General features: G+C 40.5%; 2 protein-coding genes across 2 annotated transcripts in view; one reads left to right on the top strand and one right to left on the bottom strand.

Annotated features, from left to right (window-relative positions):
- LOC122659612 (importin beta-like SAD2) overlaps positions 1–11,798 on the top strand; it is a 26,236-nt gene extending 14,438 nt beyond the window's left edge. The window contains exons 11-20 of the mRNA XM_043854710.1: positions 4,490–4,573; positions 4,724–4,884; positions 6,503–6,542; positions 6,631–6,774; positions 6,969–7,088; positions 7,182–7,400; positions 8,174–8,350; positions 9,761–10,439; positions 11,036–11,235; positions 11,583–11,798. Of these exons, the coding sequence (XP_043710645.1) occupies positions 4,490–4,573; positions 4,724–4,884; positions 6,503–6,542; positions 6,631–6,774; positions 6,969–7,088; positions 7,182–7,400; positions 8,174–8,350; positions 9,761–10,439; positions 11,036–11,235; positions 11,583–11,798 (2,040 nt within the window). The remainder of the gene's footprint in view (positions 1–4,489; positions 4,574–4,723; positions 4,885–6,502; positions 6,543–6,630; positions 6,775–6,968; positions 7,089–7,181; positions 7,401–8,173; positions 8,351–9,760; positions 10,440–11,035; positions 11,236–11,582) is intronic.
- Positions 11,799–15,052: 3,254 nt separating this feature from the next.
- The window catches only part of LOC122660456, a 31,880-nt gene continuing 20,833 nt past the window's right edge, over positions 15,053–26,099 (bottom strand). Inside the window, exon 3 of the mRNA XM_043855766.1 lies at positions 15,053–15,531. The gene's annotated coding sequence lies outside the window, so the exon portion shown is untranslated. The remainder of the gene's footprint in view (positions 15,532–26,099) is intronic.

Genomic DNA, 26,099 nt, shown 5'->3' on the forward strand with positions numbered 1-26,099 from the left:
CCAGCTAATAGGATGCATGAATCTAGAGGAGTCATTGCCCTTCCAGAGAAAGGAAGCCAGAAGAGTTTCCAAGGACTTGATAGTAGCTTTGGGAAGTCCAAAACAGCCAGACCAGTAGATATAAGAAGATTCCAAGACTGATTTAATAAGGACTAATCTTCCTGCATAAGAGAGGAGTCTTCCTTTCCATAGCTGAAGCCTTTTGCTGATGATATCAAGCATCGGGGAACAGTGATGAGCTGAGAGCCGAACAGGAATCAAGGGAAGCCCCAGATATTTGACAGGAAGATGTCCCTCTTTGAACCCAGATCTGTCAATAAAAGCCACCTTGTCCAACTCAGAAACTCCAGCAAAGAACAACAAAGACTTTGCAGGGTTAATGCGGAGGCCTGAAAGATCATGAAAGTGCTGAAGACAGAGCAAAACCGAATCCAGAGAAGAAATGGAAGCCTTTGAGAAGATCATCAGGTCATCAGCAAATGCCAAGTGTGTAAGCTTTAGAGCTTTACACTTGAGCAAAGGAGAAATGAAGTGCTGATCAGTACTCATTTGAATTTTTCTGGATAGGACTTCCACAGCCAAGGTGAACAAGTAAGGGGAGAGGGGGCATCCTTGGTGAATCCCCACTGAAGCATCAAAGTACCCCGCCGGGCTGCCATTGACTAAGACTGAGAACCTTGTAGAGGAGATGCAAGCCTGGATCCAGTTGACAAAGATAGCCGGGAATCCCATTAAAGTCATAACTTGTTGGATGAAATCCCACCTAAGAGAGTCAAAAGCCTTAAGGATATCAATCTTCAGAAGAATAGCAGGAGAATGATTTTTCCTGTCAAACCCTCTGACAATGTCGTGGCAAAGAAGAATATTGTCCGAGATGTTTCTACCAGGGATGAATGCAGATTGGTTGTCACTTACAAGAAGGTCCACTACACTCTTAAGCCTCTGAGCAAGAATCTTGGCGATGAATTTGTAGAGCAGATTGCAAAGAGCAATGGGCCTGAAGTCATTCATAGTGGCTGCTCCATCCTTTTTGGGGATAAGGCAAAGAAAAGTGTGATTTATCCCCTTGACCTGATTAGGGTTGAAGAAGAAGCTTTCAATAGCTGCGATGAGGTCATGCTTGATGATGTCCCAAGTAGCTAAGAAAAAGCCCATACTAAACCCATCCGGACTCGGAGCACCCGACACCTTAAGGGAATGAATGGCTGCCACAATTTCATCTTCTTTGGGAATGGAGCTCAATGAATCAAAAGTAGCCAAGGGAATGAACTTGTTGAGCAAGTCATTCGGGATAGGAGTAGAGACCAACTGAGGGCAGCTAAATAAGTCCTTAAAATGCTGAACAGCCAAGTGCTTTATATGCTGGACTGTTGTAGCAGTAGAACCATCTTGAGCTGTGAGTTTAACAATTGAGTTGTACTTGACCCTGGCTTTCAAAGAGCGATGGGAATAAGCAGTATTAGAGTCTCCCAGGTCTAGGCATTTGGTTCTGGACTTCTGCTTGAGGAAGCTTTCCTCACTAGAAAGCAAGGAAGAGAGCTCAGCTGAAATCTAATTTTCCTCAATAGCTAAGGCAGTGTTGAAGTGATCAGCCTGCAACCGAGACTAAGTGAGAGCCAACTTTGCCTTGCAATCTTTAACCTGCTGGGGAATGTTACCAAAGGTGTTGGTATTCCAATCTTTAAGGGCTACTTTGACATTTCTGGGCTTCTTAGAAAAAGCAATAAGGGGATTGGTAAAATAAAAAACAGGTTTGTTCCAAGCTTCTTGGACAGTGGGTAAGTAGGAAGGGTGAGGTATCCACATATCAAAAAATTTGAAGGGCTTGGGACCGAAAGAGGTGAGAGGCTGAATAGCAAGGGAAATGGGGGAATGGTCTGAAATATCAGGGTTGTCGAAAGAAGCATGGGAAGAGGGGAAAGCTGAAGGCCATTCCTCATTAATCAACACTCTATCCAACTTGCAGGAAATTTGATGATTACCAGCCCTTCTGTTGCTCCAGGTAAGGGGAAAACCAGACCACCTCAGGTCATTTACACCTATGTCTTCAATGCAATCATTGAAAGAATTGATTGCTTCCAAATCCAGATGGTCACCTCCTTGCTTTTCATAACTGTACCTGATGACATTGAAGTCACCACCCAAACCCCAAGGGTGCGGACCCAACTGGGTAGCAATAGAACGAAGATCAGACCAAAGAGGGAGCCTTTGAGAGTGTAAACCACTGTAAAGAAGAAAGAAAAATGGCCCAGGCAATCAGAAAAGGAGACATGGAGGAATTGGGAAGATGAGGAACAGAGAGAGATGGAAAGTTTCCAGGGGTCCCAAAGCAGCCAAATTCGGCCATTTGGGTGGTGAAGGTAGTTAGAGAGAAAGGACCAACCAGGGGCTATGGAATTTAGAATAATGCCAGAATTAGGCTCTTTTATATGGGTTTCTAAGAGAGCAAAAATTGGCTTGAGAGGACTTAAGCCGAGAGCGCACAGCAGCCTGTTTGGAAGGGGAGTTCAGGCCCCTGGTGTTCCACAGGAAGCCTTGGATCATTGAAAGAGAGGAGGAAGGGGCAGCAAAGGCTCAGAGAGTCTAGACAAGACAGACCTGGAGCGTGTTTCACTACGATAACGTCTACGGTAAGAGCAGCCAAAGGGGGAGGTGGCCAGGTAGACCAGATTGGAAGGAGACCGAACTGAAGCAGAAACGGGTGAAGAAGGAGGGTTATCATTAGGGTAGAAAGAAGGAAATGGGTTTGAGACCCGAAGACCCGATGACCGAATCAGAGGATTAAGTGAAGGGGACTTAAATGGAAGAGGGTCCAGCCCAGAGCCAAAGGGAACCAGGCCAGGCGAGAAAAGAGGGCTAGAGGGAGCCACGACAGGGGGAGAGTTGGTAGGGCCCACAACTGAAGGACAAAGAGGGCTCAAAATCAAGTCTTCGCAGACAGGTACATTCAAGATAGGGACCGAAGAAGACGAGACCTGGAGAGTCGAGGACACCAGGGGAGCAGGCGAAGAGCCTCTGCTTACAGGCAAAGAGTTGATGGCAGCAGAGCAGTTCGGCGGCATCAGAGGAGCAGCGCCAGAAGCAGCGTCAAGAGAGATTAGCAAGGGAGTCTCGACAAGGGTTATCTCCGACATCCTGGATCTGCTACGAGGTAAAGCATTGAATTGGAGTTTTTCGGGGCACGAGCCAGGATCTGAATCTTCGTCAGCCTCGTCAACCAACAGACTGAAACTATTAGGGTCGCAGGCAAAGGGCTGCTTTTCCGGTAGCAAAGAAGGCTCTTTGACTTGCCGACGGCGATTCCGGTGCCGGATTCGGGAACGAAGCCTACCCTGAGAGATCTGGCGAAAATCTCCAACCTGACTGGGGTTCTCAGAGCCACCAATGTCCTCAGCAGGAGGAGGAGAAGGCAGGACGATCGGTTTTGGAGTGCAAAGAGAAGACCCATGGCCGAAAGTCCTACAGACTTCACAGTGGGGAGGCTTCCACTCGTAGTGGATCTCCTGCTCAAAAGAGTAATCATCGCCTTCCTTCACCGTTGTCAACGATGGGAGAGAGTCATGCGCTGAGACTTCGATGCAGATTCTAGCAAATGCCAATCTGTCCTTTCGCCTAGTTCTCACTTCTCACATCAGAGAAGAGGGGAGTGCCAATAACCGACCCAACAATGCTGAGACCCTCAGTGCACCAAAAGTGAAGCGGTAACCAAGGGAGGGTGACCCAAAGAGGGATGGAAGAAGGATCCACTCGCCGGAGCTGTAGATGACAATGCCATCGTCGCAAGAATATGGGTTTCTTGCCAATGAGCCACGGGCCACCCTCCAGAGCACGAGATTTATCCGCGTCACAGGAGAATTTGAAAATGAAGAAACCATTGTCCAAGAGAAAGGTTTCCAAGTTACCCCTGGCTCGCCATTGTTTAGTAAGAGAAGCCTTGACAGTATGGAAGGGGGGTCTGGAGCCGAGAAAATGCCCAACTAGGCAATTCTCCCAGAGCTGAGCTTCAGCATCCAGGAAGTCCGAAGAACAGAGTGCTACTTTTGAAGAGCCGATAGTTGCAGGGGCAACAAAATGCAAAGGAAGTCCATCAAAAGAAGGGCCAACCGCAGGTGAGAAGTGTCCAGACCAAGTAGTAGGCAGAGTATCGGGAGGGTCCAAGGCGGGGGAGGGAGGAGGAGGTGGGGGAGGAGAAGGGGACAGAGCCGACATATTACAGGCGCAAGGGCAGAGGCGACAGAGTGCAGGGGGCCGCTTCGCCGGAGGAAGGGAAGAAGAGAGACTTACCGGAGAGGGTCATCTTTTCAAATGAGTTTTACCATTCCTTCTGTGCCAGGTCTAAGCCTACTTTCTCAATCCCTTCCACCTTGATAGAACCACAAGGATGTAATCTCACAAGGAGCAGCAGCAATCACAAACTACCAAATTAACAGAACTTACAGACTTATTTTACTTTACCTTTTTTTTATTTTGTTGTTTACCTTCACTTCAGGAAGAAATTTCTGGATGGAAAGAGGATTCATTCACTGCCAGGAAAAGCGCAATAAATTTGCTTGGTGTTATTTCAATATCAAAGGTTGATATTTCCTTAACTATGTGCTCTCAGAGGCAGAAATTTTCTTTTTTTTATTTGGGTTTTTTTTGGGGGGGGGGGGAGTTGGGGGTACTGTGCGAGAAAGTGTTCTGTTGATTTATTTTTTCTTGATTTGGTTCATAATGCCTGCAGGGACCTCCAGTGGTTGCATCATCATCAAAACGTAAAAAAGGTGACAAGAAGAAGGGGAAAGAGCAATACAGCTCTGTTGGGGAGTTGTTAGTGCTCCCTTTTTTGTCACAGTTCCCCATTCCTTCTGCTGTTGGGTCAGGCCAAGCTAGGATTTCAAATGAGTGAGTTCACCAGGAATCAATTGCGAATATATCCAATACTTATATTATTTTGTATCTGTTAAGACCACAGATAATCATAAAAGCTTTAATTTCTGTATCTTGTAAGAAGCTGAAGAATTAGATTTCCTTGGAACCAATCAAACAAGATTTCTTGGGAAATGGGCCAGTGTTTGGACTGTTCTGGCCAGTGTGTAGTTGAAGAGTTACCTAGGCACTGACTAAACGGAATCTAATACCTGAGACTTCATCAACTGTATTGGGATAAATTTTGTCGGTGCATACTAGGTGATGGATTAGCCATTGACCATTGACTTCTTGCCGGTCAATAAGTCATTTGCCGAAGTGTTGTTTTGTTCTTTATGTCAAATATTGGGAAAGAAATTATGTAAATATACTTATCTCCTTGGTTGGGTTGAATCAGTAAATTAAACCCCAATTCTTTAACTGAGGGCTTTTGGCAAGCTTGGAAGTGTAAGTGTCTAAAAAATGCTTGCCTTTAATGGTTGCTTTGTTAGCACTTAGTCACTCTTACCCTATGAAACATGGATGTGCCTACTTCTCATTCTTTGTTTGTGGCCATACATGTTGAACATGGACATGCATGTTGACATTGCAGGACGATTCAAAATTTTTTTTCCAGCTTAAGAAAAAAACAAAAGAATGAGAAGGATGGGGGACGGAGAGAGGAGAGAAAGACTGCTTGAATAAAAAGAGCGTCCCAGTGCATGAGTCTCCCGTTACTGCAGGATCTGGGAGGGGCAAATGTACACAGCCTTACCCCGCTTCGAAGAGAGGCTGTTTCATTTTTTCGAACCCACAACTTGTTGCAATAGCGCAACTAAACTGTTGCGCCAAGGCCCACTAATTGGATACATCGTATGAAGGTGAACATAATTATAGCTCTACCTATGGATGAACATAATTACTATATGCCTATACAGATATGTTTTGAGTGTCAAGATTTCAGGAATGCCATACCACACTGCTCATCAATGTTGGAAACAAGGCAGTGACTTGGAAAACAAGACGGTCATCCTATTGAATAAAAAAGACGATAGGTCGCCTTCCCCTTAAGAGACTGCCTTGTTGACTTGTCTTGACAATTATGATTTCGAATGGCCTGACCGTTTCGTTCTGATGGTTTAAATGTTCCAACAATCAGACAGTTTGCTCTTCAGAGTTGATGGTCTGAACAGTTGTTTATGTGAGGACCATTCTAATGAAGACATTCAAAATCTTGATGTTGATCTCATGGCCTAGACCTTTTTTAATCGTGGGGTGAGTAGAATGCTTTGTGTGCATGGAAACACGATAACTATTGCTCACTGGAGCAAGGATGAAATGCATACGGCTGACTGTCAAGACAGAGTACAGACACTGAACTTAGCACTACTTACAGGATCAACTCTATTGAGAATTTAGATACTGCTGTATCCTTCACAAATGTTAATCACCCATTAAAGTTCTAAAAATAGCCGAAGTTCTTGATGACTCAGAGGAGTTGCTCTACATACAATAAATATCTTTTCCTGATTAACAACTTATTTGTTTTTAGTTTCTATTTTCATTTCAAGTTCTTCTCCATCTTTTCATTGACCTTCTACTTTTCCCATTGCAGTTACTATGGTGTTCTGATGGCTTATGGCAGTCTCCAAGATGTAAGATTGCACATTCTGCAGTTCAGTAATTGATTTTGAAGGAGAAATCTCATGAGAAAGACTTATAGTTCTAACCATGATTGTGCAGTTCCTAAGAGAGCGGAATCCTGGATACACAACATCTTTGGTTCAGACTCGGGTGCTACCGTTGTACTCTTTGTCACCTTCTCTGCCTTATCTGGTAGCCACTGCAAACTGGGTACTTGGAGTCCTTGCCTCATGTCTCTCCCAAGTGAGATTTCTTGAAATGTTGTATCTCTTATGTTTCTAAACATTAGACCTATCACATTTAACTTGTATTTTGATGGCTTTGCATTATTTCAATATTTCATTATTTTCAACAATTGAAATGAGGTTGTTACTGTGAAATTACATGCAAAACATGCTTGTATATGCTCCCCTAATAATTCAACCATGTTAGTTCAGGAGATGAGTGCAGACATATATTCGTCATTGCTGAAAGCACTGACTATGCCAGATTTTGGGGATACTTCCTGTTATCCTGTCCGGGTATCTGCTGCTGGGGCTATTGCTGAACTTCTTGAAGTAAGAGCAGCCAAAGAAACTTGTAATAGCTATCTCATCCCAATTTCTATGTTATGTAAACATTTTTTTGAAATCTCATGTTTATTTGTGCAGAATGATTACCCACCTCCTGAATGGTTGCCCCTATTGCAAGTTGTAGCTAGTAGGGTGGATATTGAAGACGAAAATGAGTCCTCTATTCTATTTCAGCTTCTAAGTACTGTGGTAGAGGCTGGCAATGAAAATGTTGCAGTTCACATTCCATCAGTTGTGTCATCTGTGGTTGGTGCTGTTTTGAAGTTCATACCTCCTAATCCAGAACCATGGCCTCAGGTCCGTGATGGATATTTTTGACTATTTCTTAAGTGGCAAGTAACTGTGTGTCTGTGTGTGCATGTTTAATGTTTCGTGTGAATCTATATTCTGAATAGATAGTAGCACTGGAGTTCCTGATCTACTATTGATCAGTTTATCTAGGGAATCCCTCCACCACCCACCCCATCCTCTTCCTTCCCCCCCCAAAAAAAAAAGAAAAAGAAAAAGAAAAGAAAAGGAAGAGAGAGAGATTCAAATATTTCTAACCACACTGCAGATTTCTGATCCAGAGGTCCTTGTTGTGGCTGTGAAATGCTCTGTCCTTATTCAATGATTGACAGGATTCCTCAATCCTGATCTACAAATGTTGCCGACATTATTCTGACTGTTTTGACTATGAAATTTTTGCTTGCTGGGTATGTAACACAGTTCCAAAGGGCTGCCTTGTCGAACCATTTTTGTCCATCCATACTGTGTAGAACATCAGCAGTTCTTTTTTTATTTTTTAATAAGCATGTGTATCGTAAATTGATGACCATGTCCATGTCCTTGAAACTTAGCTTGCTGGGATTATGAATATTGCTAGAAGTATCATATGTGTCCAAGAATTAAAAGGGTTAAAGAAAATTGGAGTGGCACTAGGAAGCAACCAGGAGTTTATGGTTGTGGTACTCATATTATTTGGCCCATTTTTTTTTAATTAATTGGGCTTCTTTTACTTGTCTCTGTTATAGTTGTTTAGTCTATGTATTTAGGACCTTAAAGATGTGTTTCCAATAATCTTTTATTAGGTGGTTGAGCGAGGGTTTGCAGCACTAGCAGTGATGGCCAAAACATGGGAAGTTTACGTGGCTGAACAAATTGAGCAGGACGAATCTAGTAGCAACTGGCAATCTGGTTGGGTAAGCATGGCTAGGACATTTTCAGTTCTCCTACAGCAGGCTTGGCTCACATCCATGCAACCAAAGGTGTGTTTGTGCATCCAGTGTCCTGAATCTTAATATTTTTTTTCATACAGAAATTTATAAAATGTTTACATTTTTCTGGGGCTATCTGCGATGAGGTCTGCAGAAGAGAATAAAGAAAATAGATATGATGAAGTTTGCAAATGTGAGCAACGAAAGTATATATATGGTTGGGAACTATAAATATTTTATGGGAAAAGGCTGGGTGCACCGTTGGTATACTGCAAGCTAGCGCCTGCTGTGTCTATCTCTCTTCCCCCCCCCCCCCTTGAAATGACTCCCTTGCCCCTCCTGTATGAGGCCTCGTCCCGCACCCCCATTGGTGCTGCCCGCTGGCTTACCGAACGCAGGCAGTGTGCCTATCCCTCTCCCATATATTGTTTACTGAAAGTTAAATATTAATTTCATTTGAAAATCCCATGATCCTTTCCTCATTCTCTGCAATAGGAGAGACATTTGGTGCAATATCTAGTTTTTCATGAAGTTTCTATGATGTTTCAAAATCTTAAGAATGTTTAGTTGGTTTTAGAAAATATCTGATAGACTCGTGGAGGAACATATTCTGTCTATTGTTTATTCTTTGTAGGATCTCTCAGCCAATGAAATTCTCTGGAAATTCATTTTGATCTTTTGCATTTCCTTTAATATTTTGAATCGCACTAAATGAATAAGTATTATTATTTTTCTGAAACATTCCTGCCTTTCCATGTTTTAGATTTTCAAATATCTTAACCTTTAAACTAAGTGGTAGTTCCTGGTTGTAAAAAAAAAAAGGGTGTGCCAAACAGAGGGGTTCCAGAACCTACATTCGATGCGTTTGATGTCACACATCTCGCATATTTTTAGCCCAATGACCTGATTCAATGAAATATTACAATCCAATATAATGTACCACTATTTTTGGGTCCATACGATCAGGTAACTTTTGTTTGAACCCAAAGATTTCGGTTGGATTAATTTCATGATATGGTCTTTATCCTTTCATGTCAGCCTCCTTTCCTCATTTTTGTTTATAGATGATAGTTATGGTTGACTCTTTTCAAATTGCAAAACTATAGATTTGTTAATATACATTGTTGTTGCTCTTACTTAACAACTTGAGCTTTTAGGATAAGCACTTGTAATATGGTATTAGAGCAGGAAGATGGAGTGTTCGTTTCCGGAGAAGTGCAATGGGGTTCCCCGACACATTCTCCTCCCCTCAATGCCACGTGATGGTGTTTCCGCGTGAGTGCGTGTCACACCTGCACGTGCCAGGGGGGGCCTTGATATACATTTTGTTGCCCTTAACAACTCGAGCTTTTATGATAAGTGGTTGTAACAATATTTACTTCTTCCTTTTCCAATATGTTCTAGAATTTGCACACATTCATCTTATAACTTTTTCTTTTGTAAAAATGTGTCGATGTTCAGGAAGGGGTTTCTCATGAATTGCCTCCATCATGCATAGATGATGCGTCAACAATACTCCGAGCCATTATGCGGTCTGTTACAGACCCCAGTTTGGTTTCAGAACTGAAATTATCAGACTTGCTTGTAGCTTGGGCCGATCTGATTGCAGAGTGGCATGCTTGGGAAGAATTAGAGGATTTGTCGATCTTTGACTCCATTCGAGAAGTAGTCAACCTACAGAGAAAATGTGAGTTAAATAACTTAATTATAAGAGGGCACCCAGCTCCTCCAGCACAACCTGTGCCACAAAGATCCATTGTTGAAGGAATTGGTGCTTTTGTTAGTGAAGCCATTTCGCAATATCCATCTGCAATTTGGAGGGCGTGCTCATGTGTGCATTTATTATTACACGTTTTGAGCTTCTCATACGAAACTGAAGGAGTCAAGCAGTCATTGGTGATTACTTTCAGTCGTGCAGCATTTTCTCGTTTCAGAGAGATCCGTAGCAAGCCTAGTGCACTGTGGAAACCCCTGTTGCTTGCTATCTCCTCTTGCTATTTATGTTATCCTGATATTGTTGAAAGGATTTTGGAGAAGGATGAGGATCAAGGCTTCACAGTCTGGGCATCTGCATTGAGTTACATCTCCACTAGCTCTTTTGAACCTGGCCTGTCACCTGAGTCCGAGATTAAGTTAATTGGTTAGTACTTTACATGATAGTTCTTTAGAAGCTGAAACAAATATTTCTAGTTTTATTTAGAATACTCCTAATTAATAATTCCTGGTAAAGGTAGACCAAGCTGGCAGCTACCTGCTGTCCAACCAGTGTTTTTTTTTATGTTATTTAGTTGTTAACTGATGAAGTCCATCTTCAATATATGCAAATTCTATAAAACAGTTTTCTGATCTGATGATCCGAATCATCCTAGTCATATGCTTTGGGGTGTTCAATGAGTCTAGAGGTGGTGGTTGTTACTAACCTATTGGAGAAATAGCCTATTCTAAATGGTGTTATCACCAAAATACAAGTGGTAGTTGCCTTTACTCCTACATGTCCGTAGCAATTATCTGTTTGATCCTTCCAAAAAGGGTGTTCTACACCTGTCCTACTTTTTTCTCTTGTAAAAAATTCTTATCCGTATTTTTTTATGAAAACTTTAAGAAGCCAATAATGAACATTTTCAAGTAGTTCGGGTAAGAAATTATTAAATTACGTTTGAGTTGGATCAGTCCTTTTTCACTGACTAGTTCATGTTTCATCAATGATGCTCTCCAATGGCTGGTTGACTATTACAGTGATGATTTTAACCAAGGTGGTTGAACGTCTTCTGGAACAAGCCGGGGGTCCTTGGAGTGGATTGTTGCAGGATTGCTTTGTTTCCCTAGTGGAGGCAACCATACGTCTCAAAGAAGTGCAGGAAGAGGTGGATGAAGATGATGGAGAAGATGAAGATGATGTGGATGTGGAAACCGATGAAGATGATGATGATGATGAGGTATGGTACCAAAATTTTCTATTCAATATTTTTTGTCTTCCCTGTTTCCTTTGGGACCCCTCACAGTTGGGGGCTACATGAGCAGTTCTCTAGTGCATGCACAGTTCTAGTCCCACCATTTTGACAGGCTGCACTTGGAAGATTTTTTAAAGCAAATACTGCCCCTGGTTCTATTACCCTAACCCATCTATTGCTTTTCTTTTGCAATGGTGGAAAAGAGTAGTAAAAGTAGTAAAAAATAAATAAAACCTCAACAATTGGATGGTTTGGTTCATATATCACTGCCAGCATTATGTATATTGTTTCCTGAAACAAGAATGCAACAATTTTTTTAATATTTTGACTAGGATTCTGAAGATGAGCGTGAAGAAACAGAGCAAGAATTTCTAGATCGGTATGCTGAAGAAGCTCTTGCCCTTGAAAATGGAATGATTGTGGAAGAGGGCGATGTGGAAGATCAAGATCAAGAGCTTGAATTGGGTAAGCTGGTTAATACTCTGACAGTTACTGGTTTCATTCTCTCTCAAGTTGGGAATTGTCTTGGGCTGCTCAGCTATTATTGAATGATATTGTACTCTTTTGTGACCTTGGTGCATAGGAAAGGTTGCTCCATTGTGACCAAGGTTTAAAATCTCATTTTGTTTCGGTGTTTCGGTCTGATCGAAATTTTGCCGAAATATGGTATTTTTTCTGTGGGTGTAAAATGTCAAAATGACCGAGATTTCCGAAAATTTTGAAACGAGATGACCGAAATTACCGAGATTTCCGAAATTTGGAAATATTGCATTTTTTCAATTCAATGTTGCATTTTGTTTCGACTCGACCGAGATACTCGAAATTCTCGAAATCTTGACCGAGACGAAACGAATTTTTGTACCATGATTGTGACCAAGTGGTCACGGGTTCGAGTCTCTGGAAACAGCCTCTTTGTGAAGCACATAGGTAAGGCTTTGTACATTAAAACCCTCCCCAGACCCCCCAGTGGTGGGAGCCTTGTGCACTGAGTACGCCCTTGTATTGTGTACTCTTTTGTGTAGTTTAAGTTGATTGGAATCAGAGTGTCTCCTGATATTATGGATTTTTGTAAATTTTAAATTATTTATGGGCGAAGTTACCCAGGATGGGCCGTCCTGCTATGCTTATCAGGATGGCCCAAGTTTCTGCCACATGGCATATCAGAGGGGCCTAACTTTTGTGGATAGGTAGGCCTCAAAGTCCCCAACCTATGGGTTGGGTTTCAGCCCAAACATAGTTCGCCAAGTGGCAAATAAAGCTCTGAAAATCTAGGTACTATAAGAGGGTGCATGGGCATACACAGATGGCTGAAAGATACATGGATGCATGCCTATATACGAGAGGGTGTTCGATTAAATTAGGTCCTGAAATTTGAATGTGGCTAATCCAATCCAGACTTATCTATCCAATGGTCAGAATTGCCACATCATCCTGCCACGTGGCTTAAAATTGGTGAGCAATCGTGATAAGCTTATCAGGTTGGCTCGTCTAAAGCAACTTTTGACATTGTTAAATAGTGGAATGTGGAATCAAAATATACCTACTGTTTATGATCTGGTCATAGTTTACACACATCTCAGAACCTTGATTTCTTTTGAAGTTGTGTTATCAATATGTTTACTTTTTCAGAATGTGGCTGCACACTTTCATTTGTCTTGTTCTTGTAAGCTTTACTAAAGTGAGGTTTTGACTTTTGAGTGAACTCCTCTAGTCAGGAAAAGTGAATAGAAATTGCATAAATGAGCCACCTCTTGGATGGATCATACCCTTGAAATGTTTGTAGCTTAAAAATTAGAAACATGTAGGAAATGTTCTACATGCTATTTAAAAATTAGAACTCATGGAAAACATCTGGAACATTGAGAAGATGGAAATATTTATTTTGTTTGGAGAAAAAGGGTAATATAACTTATTGATATTTCAGAAAAAAAATTCTGTCAGACACATTATTAAATTATCATTGCTTTGAAGAACGATCTAAGATAGGAAGTTTAGGAACACAAAGTAAATAGATGAACGCTGTCACTGCTTTGGAAAATGTTTTTCCATCAGGATGGTGGCAGGAAGGAGCTGTCCCAAAAGCCCAAAAACGCCAAAATGGGTGACCTTGAAGCCAGACGTTTTGGCTGCCGTCCAAAATGGCAGTTTAGTTAGTAGGTTGTAACTTGTGGATAAATCTTCTAGCATGAAAAGCATGAATCTAAAACTGTTTTAATATTAATCAATCAGGACAAAGTAGTCTCTCTTTACTAAAAGGGTGCATCTTGTTGTTACCAAAATGGTGAAGTGAGAAGTTGTAACCTTCTTTTAATTGCCCTTTGTTTTATTTCCAAAAGTTATTTAATGGAGCGTAAGAAAGGGTTTTCAAAATAATTTGACAGTGATTTGTCATTATGTCATTATTAAAAGCTGCACATATTTTGAGTAGGCATGTGAAATGACAAAAAGTTCTATACTAAAAGGGTAAAAAAGTAAGGTTACGACTTGTTTTTTCCACCAACCTTGGTTACAAGAAGATTTTCCCTTCACTAAAATGTCTAATTAGATGCAAAAGATTAGGTAATGTGTCATCCTTAACATTATTGTTAGGTTGTGTGTTTACTCATGAAAGTAGAAACATTTCATGGACGTATTTGGTAATGAGATAATACATTCATATTCTAAACAATGAATGTAACCGATTTGGATATTGGATATTTTATTGTTTTTTAACTATCAAATATTTTCTTTTAGATATTAGAAGTATTATCAGTGGCTCTGGATCAGCCAGACATAGTTATTGAAGACTCGGTTTTTTCCAAAGGTATAGCAGTGTCAATGACCTGAGAAATTTTACCGCATGAAACCAAATATAGCTCTAGCTTCTATATTAATATGCTTCAAGTGCTGCACAATTTTTCTATGTAATCGTTGCAAAAAATTTGATTTTGTTTTAGTTTTAACATTACTTCACTTTATTTCAAATCTAATCAAACAGGCCTTAGCTTTTAGTTTCATCGTTAATGCATTCCAAATAAAGGCCATGAGTATCATTTTCCATTCCAAAACCACCATCGTTCATCAAGTCAAAGCTTACAAGCTCCCCTAGGGACTGTCTCGGAATAAAGCAGCGGTTCAGTAAGAACCCTCCGGCTTTTGTACTTCCTCTGCAAGTGTGCTTATGATAAGCAAAGGGAACTCAACTATTCGACCTTACTGTTGCAGCCAATGTCGAGACTCTGAGGCTCCAATCTCATCTCTTTTAAATGTAAGTTGAGTAACACTATCTAAGTTTACACAAAAGCCTGTTGCTTGACTCCGCCATGTCCCATGATCCAGTAACCTTAGTTTGAATAGTAGGTTCGTAAAAAAATTGTAAAACAGCAGGAATCATGAGTGATGAATTTGAAATCAATCCACCTCTGTTCAGGTTTAAGTGCACAAATAAAGCAGGCTCACAGCCCAACACCAATCACAAATTGTAGCACCTGCACTTAGCCACTTTCATCTGCAAATTGTAGCATAGTTCAAATAACTGTGCATCAAGAAAACCTGGGTGAGGAAATACCTATGCATTAAGCAAACCACTTTCGAGGAAATGTTGTTTCCATTAACTTTCGATGACAGCTAGTATATGCCAATTGTATTTCATTCAACTAGGCAATTGAAGTACTAGGAAACCATATAATAGCCTTTCAGGATATAAGAGGCCATTTACCCAACAAAAAACAAAGAGGATATAAGAGGCCAAGATCATTCGATCCATTTTGGAGTTCTCATGTTGCCTGGATCTGTCATAATTCACTAGGAAGCACTTGACACAAACCAAAACCAATGAAATACACATTCAATCAGGTTGATATTAATCAGCATATGTCCACCAATAACCATAGTATTTGACCATCTTAACGGAGTAACCATATGAAAACATTTACATCCATTCAATCTGGTTGATATTCGTCAGCAATTTCCCTGTACCCACAAAATGAACACTTTTATTTCATCACATTTCTTTGACCTTCCCCTATGAAGACTCTACTCTCATTTTCAACTACAGTGTGAATGCAAGACAGCTTCTCCCCAGCCACATCCCTTCATGGTGCAAAGCACATGCTCTTATATCATGGCAATAACACTATTACAATTATCTTCTTGGTGCCATTCCTGCAGCACAATCTTGGTACTCAACTAAAATGCAGCACTATTGGTGCAAAATCTGCAGTTCATATAAGACAGCAGCTTCACTTCATCTGTCAGCTCAGGCATTCCTTTTCTATTTTCGTGACAACAATTGATCCTTACCTAAACAATAAAATGGAGTAAATCAGGGTTATTCAGGCCACATATGTGGAGTTCTTGGGGTCATTCAGCCCATATATACAAGTAGTGCTCCCTACCTCTATGGCTCTACTTATTTTTTTTATTTTTTTTGAGAGGGGGGGAGGGGGTGGGATCTAGAACATCCAAGACAAGAAGCTAGTCTAAAAACGGCAGCTTTTTTTTTTTTTTTTATCACAGCACATGTTTTCCACATTAACATCAAATCATGAAGGTGTTGTGCGCCAACGAATCTTTCTCCATATATATATATATATATTGGTAGTACTTTCTCCAAAATATCAAAAAGGCCCAAAAGGAGAAACTCTTGCTCATTAGAAAAGAAACGCAAATTACAACAACAATTCTAACCAGTCTAGAAATCTGTGAATTTATATACAACCATTTCAAATAATTTATGAAGAGAGCTTCAAAGAGAAGGAATGGTATTTCCAATAAGACACCTCTTCTATTGCCATCTGAGCAATGTTGAGGCAACCGTGACAAATAAGTTCTAAAATTGCCGTATCACCAGCCATTTCAGTCAGAAAATTGACCATCCACAATATTTCAATTCCATGATATGTGACTGAATACTCATCCAAGATATATTCTTCCCATTGACTTCAAACGGCACTAGCCTTTAAGTTGGCAAAACGAAAAGGAACCCTAATGGAAGCTTCGATAGAGGTGCAATTACATAAATCAAATGCAAAGGATAAACAAATACAAGCAGATAATATCAAAAGAATATCATTTCAAAGAATTATCCAAAAAACTGATTTTATGTGTATAGTGCATACAATAAGCGGTATATGGCATCTAAAGAAGAATAAACCTAAGTATTCGTCAACAACACGATGGCCAAAGTTAACACCAAGATCAAGTACAACAAGCATTACACTGTATCAAAGATTATAATATGGTGCGCAATATCACTCTTCACCTGCAAATATGGAACTTCGCAACCTTAGGCATTTTCCCTTCTTTTTTTGAAAGGTAATGAGAACTTCATTGGTCAAACTTAAAAAGTAAAGGTTTCAGTATTAAAACTGTACAATTGGCCCAAAAGTAACTTTATTGCCAAAATTGATGCACTTTTCATTGTTGCTATTGTATAATATGTTCCGATTCCCTTGCTCTTAGTAATAGAATTTCTTTTTTACCTATAAAAAAAGACGTACAACTGGCTAAAAGTGCATGAGTTATACATGTATGTATATTGGAATTTTCCCAAAAGTTCTTTTTAAACCACCCCATACACATCCCAAGCTACCCCTTCAAGGAAGTGTGAAGTCCAGTTTAACCGGGTGGAATGAGGTGTCTAACAGCTTCCTCAGCACACAACCAAACACGGACCCAATCTCACTGCCAGATCAGTTCATATGGAGTTATGTTTTGTAATGTGGGTCCTAGACCCCAATCTAGGTCACAACTGTGTGTCATTGAGACTTCAACCTTCGATAATGTTTCAAACATTTAAACAAGGGTCACTCATTAATCTCACATCCAGGAATAGGAAAAGGTCTTTCACAAGATCCTTCCTTAGGCCCCGTTTGTTTTAACGCAAAAATTTTTCCAGGATTTGCTAAAAACTAATACAAAATTTCAGAAGTATAAAGGAAAAGAAAACAAACTGATGGTTTTGGGAATTGTGATTTGTGTCAAAGAGACACCAGTCCACCTTTATTTATAATAATAAAATGTAAGGTACAAAGACAATAAAGCCCCTAGGGCAACATTACATAACTCCTTAGGACAATTTTACCCTTATACCTCATACTACAACACTCCCCCCCCCTCAAGTTGGTGCATGGGTATCACACATGCCTAACTTGCATACAAGAGGACCAAAAACTGTATTACTTAAACCCTTGGTAAAAACATCATCCAACTGGTCTCCAAACTTGACAAATTGAGTGCAAATCAGTCCTTGTTCCAGCTTCTCTTTGATGAGATGGCGGTCAATCTCCACATGCTTGGTTATGTCATGCTGGACCGGATTATGGGTAATACTGATAGCAGACTTGTTGTCACAGTAAAGCATCATTGGTAATGATGTACTAAGACCCAAGTCTTTCAACAATCCCTGGAGCCACAGTAATTCAAAAATTCCATGGGACATGACACGAAACTCGGCTTCAACACTGGACCGGGCAACAACAATCTGTTTCTTGCTTTGCTACGTGACCAAATTGCCTCCAACAAAGGTGCAGTAACTAGAAATCGACCGTCGATCATCAGGAGAACTAGCCCAGTTAAAGTCTGTAAAAGCCTCCACTCGCAGATGATCATGAGACGAAAACAAGATTCCTTTGGCTGGAGTAGCCTTCAAATACCGTAGGATACAGATCACAGCATCCCAATGGAAAGTAAATGGGTCATGCATGTACTGACTGACCACTCTGACAACAAAGGCTATGTTTGGTCGAGTATGGGGAATATAGATCAGCTTCCCAACTAACCTCTTATATTGCCCTTTGTCCACAGCGTCACCCGTTTTACTAGAGAGACAAGCATTTGCTTCAAGAGGAGTATCTGACGGTTTACACCCTAACATGCCAGTCTCATAAGTGGTAAAACCAGGAGGGATATCCAGATATACTTCTTCCTCCAATTCCCCATAGAGAAATGCCTTTTTCACATCTAATTGTTGCAACTCCCATCCAAGGTTGACTGCACATGACAAAATAACACGAATCGTGTTCATCTTTGCAACAAGGCAAACGTTTCTTGGTAGTCAAGGCCATAGGTCTATGTGAATTCCCTAGCAATCAACCGGACCTTATACCTATCTACAGTGCCATCCAAATTCTATTTGACAACAAACACCCATTAGCAGTTGACTGTCTTTTTTCGCGGAGGTAGAGATACTAAATCCCAAGTGCCATTTTTTTCAAAGCATGCATTTCTTCGATCATGGCTACCTTCCAACTTGGATCTCGAAGAGCTTCCTGCCAGGTTTTGGGAAGAGAAATAGAGGACAAAGATGAAATAAAGGCACGGTATAAAGGGGAAAGAGACTCATACAAAACAACCTGAGAAATGGGATGTTGCGTACAAGCTCAAACCCCTTTACAGGCAGCAATGGACAAATCTAAAGAAGGATCTGAAATAATAGGAAGTGGTGGAGAAAGATTATCTGAAGATGGTTGATCCAATATAGGAGGAGTCGGTGGATCTGGAGCAACTATAGTGGTATCTATTTTGCGTCCCACGAGCACAATGAGTGTAGGTATGGACAATGGGTGGATCAACAACAGGAGTTTTCCCTTGGATTGGAGACTCCCCCTTAACAGAAGGCATAGGACTGAAAAAACCACCTTTGGATTACACAGGAGGACTAGATAGAAGAGCCAATCGACCTTTGGAAGAAGGGGGCAGCATAGCAACCCGACGGCTGTCCTCGAGTTGAACCACGGAGTAAAGCCTGTTCCAAAGTGGGAAATGGATCCCTGCTAAGAACCTAGACACGGACTTGATCATACTCCACATTAAGTCACCCTGAATTTATCTTCAAGTTTCTTGAACTTGATCACATCTTCAAGGGTAGAGGCCCGGAATGTATCATAAAATCCAATTCCTACCACAAGCTGCTCAACCCAGAGTAGTACTGGAACATACTGAGTTCCTTCTACTTGATCTCATATTCTCATGAAGTCTCTTACCCAGTTCATAGACCTGTGCATCGTTCCAAACTTGCGAATAAGTCTCTTGAGCAGCCTTCCAAATTTTTGCAACTGTGTCTAATAGGGGAGATAACCACGAGTAAGTTGAGGTGTCATGCTTCTAATAAGATAGGACATCACTAGGGAGTTGGAAGAACTCCACTCGTCTTGTTCAGGAACTGTAGTGGTGGGTTTCTCCTTCGCACCAGTGAGATAACCCAAATACCCGCGGGAGTCGATATTGAGATAACAGAATCTAGACCACATCAAATAATTGCTTCCATCCAAACAGACGGAGCAAACAAGGAAGGTAGGGAAGCCATCATGAGAACCGTGAGCTTGCCCCTCTATTCCCGATGTGGCAGAAGAAAGATTTGACATCGTTACAAAAAACGGGATAATCAACCACATACCTGAAGGGAAAAAACTAGATCATCAACAGATTTGCAAAATACTTCACAGGACAAAAAAACACAGCCTTTTTAGATCATGAATAAAGGCTGATCGACCAAACAAAGAGGGAAAAAACCCTTGACGGTGGAGAAAAGCACCACCGAGGGGTGGCAGATGAAGGGAGGCGGAACTCCTTGCCTCTCGGTGAGCGGCTAGAAAGGAGACCGAAAGAGAGGGACAAGCAAGGTGTGGCGGCGGTGGTAAGTTGGAGGGCGACAACAGTGGTTAGGTGGTGACGGTGCTAAGAAAAAATGAGAAAGAGAATGAGAGAGGAGAGAGATGGCGGCGGCGGCTTTGTGAATCCCTAGGTCGATCTCCCAAGAGCTCTGATACCATGATGGTTTTTGGAATTGTGACTTGTGTCAATGAGACACCAGTCCACCTTTATTTGTAATAATAAGATGTGAGGTACAATGACAATAAAACAATTTTACCCTTATACCCATATTACAACACAAACTTCTACTGAAGTGCAATACAATAGCAGGAAAACAACTTCCATTTTGAATTTCAGGATGTTGTTTTCCCAAAAAGTCTCTTGATCATTGGTACACTTGGCATCCATGAAGACCCACTCCCCCTAAATCATATGATCAGATTCTTAAGAAAACCTAAACATGCTTCCTTGTCATGTCCAGACAAAAAAATGTAAAATGGCAGAAAAATATAAAAATATTTTATGGGAAGGGGTTCATTGGTCAGCAGACCATGAAGATTCAGGGGCGAAATAGGGGAAAAAAGAAAAAGGGATGGTAATTTCGACGATTCGTCCAATAGGGGGCGGATTTTATTCCATTTCAGTGGTCTGATGCTCACTTGCAGAACACTTGGTCACGGGTTCAAGTCCTGGAAACAGCCTCTCTGGAAACAGGGGTAAGGCTGTGTACATTTGACCCTCCCTAGACCCTGCTAAACGCGGGAGCCTTGTGCACTAGGTACGGCCTTTTTTTTTGAGTGGTCTAATGCTCCAAAGTCCAGACCACAATGTTAGTTAGCAAGTTGGTGGACCAGAACTTTCTTGCATATTTATAAATACTAATAATTTTTCAGTTTATATTTTATTAATGCTAATAATTTTTCAGTAAAATATTTTACAGTGAAACAAACAAAGCCTTAGACATAATTTTGGGGCAGGCACACCCTCTGTTTCCCTCCCACCCACTCCCCTACTTTAGGAGTAGACACTGCCTATTGAATTGTAGTATGACGCCTCTTCAAGAGATTTCATACATGTGCTCTACACCCTACCATGTTTAGTTGCCTAAGGAACTGATTTTTTACACTAATTCTCGAATATACACAATTATGGTACATTTTTTTATATAATCCTACCAAGTTTATTCATTTATTTTGTACATTAAAAGGAAAGTGCAAATGGTAGAATCCAATATCAAGTTATTAAGATCAAGATTGCTCACAAAATGCCATGAGCTCAATCTTCAAGCTCAAGTCTGCAAGCCTTAGAGAGCAAACTTTGACTTTTAAGCTTAGAGAGACAAATACACATATCTGTGGTTAAGCATGTTCAGTAACTTTTTCTCCCTACCGTCCATGTCAAACATGTAATGAAACTAGCAGGGCATCCAAGACCCCTAATCACATGTTTACTCAGTTCACTGGGCAATCACCTAGACTCCCTGTTTACCCACATACATACACAGAACTTATAAGATTTATTTAGCCCAGCCTACATATTGGACCCACATATTCAGTTACATTTGTGGTTGTTTATTAGGTTTTATTAGGTAATAATGTAGTATTTTGTACATATAGGTAAACAATTACACTGTAAATTAGGAAAACAGGTGGAATCTGATTTGAATTTAGGTTTATCCGCCTTACCCATTCATGTGCCAGGTAATGTCATATCTTACCTGTTATCCATACCTGTAGGGTAAGGGTAAGAGATTTGTAATGACTAGGAGAGTAGAGTATGTGCAAGGCCATTACCCGATCCTACCTCCCCTTTTGCAGGGTAAATGGGATCCCACATAAAGATAACCATAATATTAAAAAAGAGCATAGTGTAGTAGTACCTATGAGGCTATGAGCCTATGACAAACAAAGACTAAACCTAACCAGGGTAAATGAGATCCCACATAAAGATAACCATAATATTAAAAAAGCATAGTGTAGTACCTATGAGGCTATGACTAGCAAAGACTAAACCTAACCACTCACTAGGAAGAAGAGGAGGAAAATATCTTACTACTTTTCGTCTCACTTCATTAATGAGATGAACACGTCTCATTGAACTCAAAACCCAGAAAGCCGAAGTACGCATGGACCAGCATTTGAAGTAGTTCAGATTTTGGACAATTTGAATTACATTAGTCCAGAGCTTGGACTGGATCCACTCAAAATTTAGCAAATGATAGGGCTCAAGCCTAGGCCATTTACACCCAACAAGCAAGTCAACCTTCTAATTTTTCCGGATGAAGGTCTTATCCAGCAGAGCACCCATTCATTCCACTCAGATAAATAGAACCTTTGAAACCAACATACTTTGGATGGGTAAACGCTGTTCCACCTTTATCATCCATCCCAAAAAAATCCAATATTATTTCCAACAATAACAAAGAAAAAGAAATTCGACATTAAACAGCAGCCACAAAAATACTTCAATCCTTCTCAAATGATTTGACATTCTTCAGAAAGCACACACCATAGAGATAGAACACCAATGTATATACCTCTAGCACCATAGCAATGTATTAGAAGACAGGGTTATACATCAGTCGTATACGTATACAGTTCAAATGCTTAGAGAAGAAATCTTCAATTGCTAAAAATGTTAAGAACTAACAATTCAGAACCCAAGGATAGTGGCTTCACCACCTTAGTAGAAGTTTATAGAAAGGAGTGCCCAAACGTTAACACCAAGAAAGATTTACATATATCTTGCCTTTTACCGGTACACTACTTTAAGTACCATGAAAAAATCACGTATCTGAGACATTTTCAAAGTCAATCACCAATACCATCAAGTTTAGAATTTTAGCAGAAAAATGCAATTAACAAATAGGAACTTCCATGAGTAGGTGCCAATAGGATATAAGTTAAAGGAGAACTGCTTGAGGTGGTATGTGCATTTGTAGCAGGCACCACCAAGTGCACTGGTCAGAAGGAACCACATGCTGCCAACTAGAGGAGTTAAACAACCAAGATAATGTAAGACCGTATACCAAAGGTAACAGACCCAATAATAGTCCTAAAAACTCGAATAAACTCAGGTAAAGAGATTCAGACTTAGGTGGGAGGAAACAATCAAATAACTGAGAATCACAGTAGGGTTTCAGAAGTAACAGCATCAAATAGAAGGCACAAACAAAGGCTGTGATAGAGAGAACCTTGGTTGTTCACAGGGAAAATAAAATAGACACAGCAGCAGGTCATAAAGGGGTCAAAACCCTAGCTCAAGTGAAGAATTGCTGAGGCAGCAACAGGAGCAGGAGATAGGAGGCACAATAGGGATCGAGAGGAGAAGGGGGTGTGAAGGATCTGTGCTCCAAATCTCAGCCTATTCTGATGGCTAACAACTGACATATGAGATGGAGTTAAAATTAGAAGGTTGTAGCAGATCTTGCAAACCAGTGGAAACTGGGTCTTCAAACAACGGATCGAGTGGAGCTCCTGGTTGTGTGATTCAACCCTCCAAGCCTCTGCTAATTCAGAAGCCTTGTAGCAGAGTTATTAGAACCTGAAGTTGAAGGAGAAACTGGGCAGAATAGCAGAGCCGCAGGGTGTGCAGGGCCTTCTTTTAGTTGGATACAGCAGCAATAGATCTGGGTTTGATTGGAGGTTCGATTCTAGTCTTCAAGAGGCTCTCCAGCAGTACTTGTTTTAGACACAAAGGAACAGTAGCACAAGGGGAGATCGAGTAGAGTAGGAGTAGGAGCCAAGGAGAAGACAAAGGGGGTAGGGATGGGCTTTCTCAGCCCTGGGCCTCTCACCCACAGCTATCCCAGCTGTTGAACAGTGAATGTTCTCCCATAACCAATGACAAGCATGGCCTCAAAATTCTATTACTCAATTCTCTTCAATCCTTACAATAGGGGGCCTGTTAATAGCTTAGGCAAGCTTACAAAATAGAAGGTAGAAAAATAGGCTAACTAAAAATATTTATTAAGGAAATAGAAACTACCAAAACCTAGCAACTAGTGACAATGGCAACTTATTAAAAATAGAAACTAACTAGAATTAGAACTACTTATAATCCAGCCTTTTAAAATAAAAGAAAGGACACTAAAATAGAAACTAGGTAGCTGGGGATTTGACTCGTCAAAGACTAGTCTTGTCAAAATCGTGGCATACTCTTGGTTCTTCTAGAAGGCCAGCTGGGTTGGTTCGAGCTGGCTAGATCTGGCCATCAGGATTGGTTTGAATAAGGTTCTAAAACTCGGGTCTCAGTGGCATCTCGGCCCAGCCAGAAACCGAGTCGAGCCGAGATCTCGGCGAGTTGCTGCATTTTTTTTTTTGACTCGGACCCCTAACTCGGTGGGTTTTACACATATTTTGGGTCTGAAACTTGGTATTCAGCCTATTTCAGGCCATTTAAACACAATGGCATGCCCAGATTTCCCAAAAAAACAAGTCCAAATATGAGTTTCACTTTGGACCATAGATTGGTAGGCGACGAGTCGTACTAAAACAACCTACTCTACACATAATTTAGTAAAACATAGCAAATTAGCAATCAAAACATTCTAATTAGTACATATCAATCAAAACATTCAAATAAAAAGTACATTACATCAATGTTCACTGAATTTGTTACATAAAATGTGATCGAGCAATAACTTCATCCCCATATTGATGCACAAAGAATTCCCATGTCATGGAATTACTTTGGTAGCCCATTCTACAAATAGGTGATGATTCTTGGACTGTTGGAGTTGAATCTTCAATTTAGCACTTGAATCTCACTTGAAACCATGCAATCCACCCAAGATTTGAAGGAAATAGGAAGAAATTTGAGGGAGAGGGCTGTTTTCCCTTTCTTTAGAGCTGTGGACAGAACTCAGCAAGATTTTCGAGTTCTGTCCATAGCTTAGTTTAAGTGGTTTTGTTAGATGGGTCAACTGGGCACAAAAAATGGGTCAAAACACATATCCATAACCCATACCGAGATCTCGGTGAGATATTGCATTTTTATAATTACAAAAATCAGGAAAAAAAAAAAGGAAATTGGACCTATTTGTCTGGGCCGAGACGATACTGAGATCTCGCCGAGAAAATGCACTTTTACGACTCGAGATTTTGAAAAACCGAGAAACTCGGCGAGATCTCGCGAGTTCTCGAACCATGGGTTTGATGGGCTGGTTCTGCTTCTTCTTCTGGCCAGTCATGGGATATACATCACAAGAAGTGGGCCAAGAATGACTACAAATTAAGTGATGAGAAAATATGAAATTTGGACTAACAAAAAGCATTGCTTCAACAGAGCTGAATAGTACAGGACCCATTTAGCTGACCCCATTTACTTGGGAAAAAGCTCATAGCTGGGTTTAGTTAAATTGAGGAACATCCATGGAAAATGAAAGAATTCAAAATATCAACAAAACAAAATATTTTTGTGATCTGCTAGACACAAAAAGATATTGAATTGGCCATGCATCACATTCTTATGTATAAAAAATTTTAAAAGTTCACCAACCTAGACTTCCTTCTATTTTCCACTCTCCAGAGCATAGTTGTCAAGGCGACCCAAGGCGATTGAAGGATGCCTAAGTGCTTAGGCGACAAGGCGCCCGCCTAGGTGTTGCCTAGGCGACCAAGGCGCCCAAGTGTTATTTTTTATTTCCCTTCTTTTCTAACATTATTTAGTATGCTACAATTTATATCTTATATCATCAAAATCAGCATTAAGCCACATCAAGTCATCAAAAATCAACATTAAGCCACATCAAGTCATCAAAAATCAACATTAAGCCACATCAAGTCATCAAAAATCAATATTTAGTCACATCAAGTCATCAAAAATCAACATAAAACTAGAAGACAGCAGAACTGAAGAAGCAAGCTATTGGAAGTCTAAATCAATCAAAAACATACATTTTTTTTTTTTTGGATGAATAAAAAGTTAATTACTAAGAAAGGAGAAGGAATATACAAGCCCAAGGGCAAACAAGGCCGAAGCTAGGAACTAGCTAGGGCGCAAAAAAAAAAAACATACATTTGATTTATACTGTTCTTGGAAATGGTCATTGTGTTAGAGTTGTTAGAATATTTGTATAAGGGTAGTTCTGTCACTGTCTTGTTATAAGACATGACTAAGTTGTATTTCTTCTTTCTTTTTCTTATTTCCATCTCCCTCCCTAGGGAGGTGTGTGTAATTTATAGAAGTTAATTAATGAAGCTAATATGTGTGATGAGAATCACTCAACACACAATCGATTTCTCTCAACTCTTCTTTCTCTTCCTCTCTCCTTC

Source organism: Telopea speciosissima, chromosome 4 (assembly GCF_018873765.1).
Source record: "Telopea speciosissima isolate NSW1024214 ecotype Mountain lineage chromosome 4, Tspe_v1, whole genome shotgun sequence".
Taxonomy (NCBI): domain Eukaryota; kingdom Viridiplantae; phylum Streptophyta; class Magnoliopsida; order Proteales; family Proteaceae; genus Telopea; species Telopea speciosissima.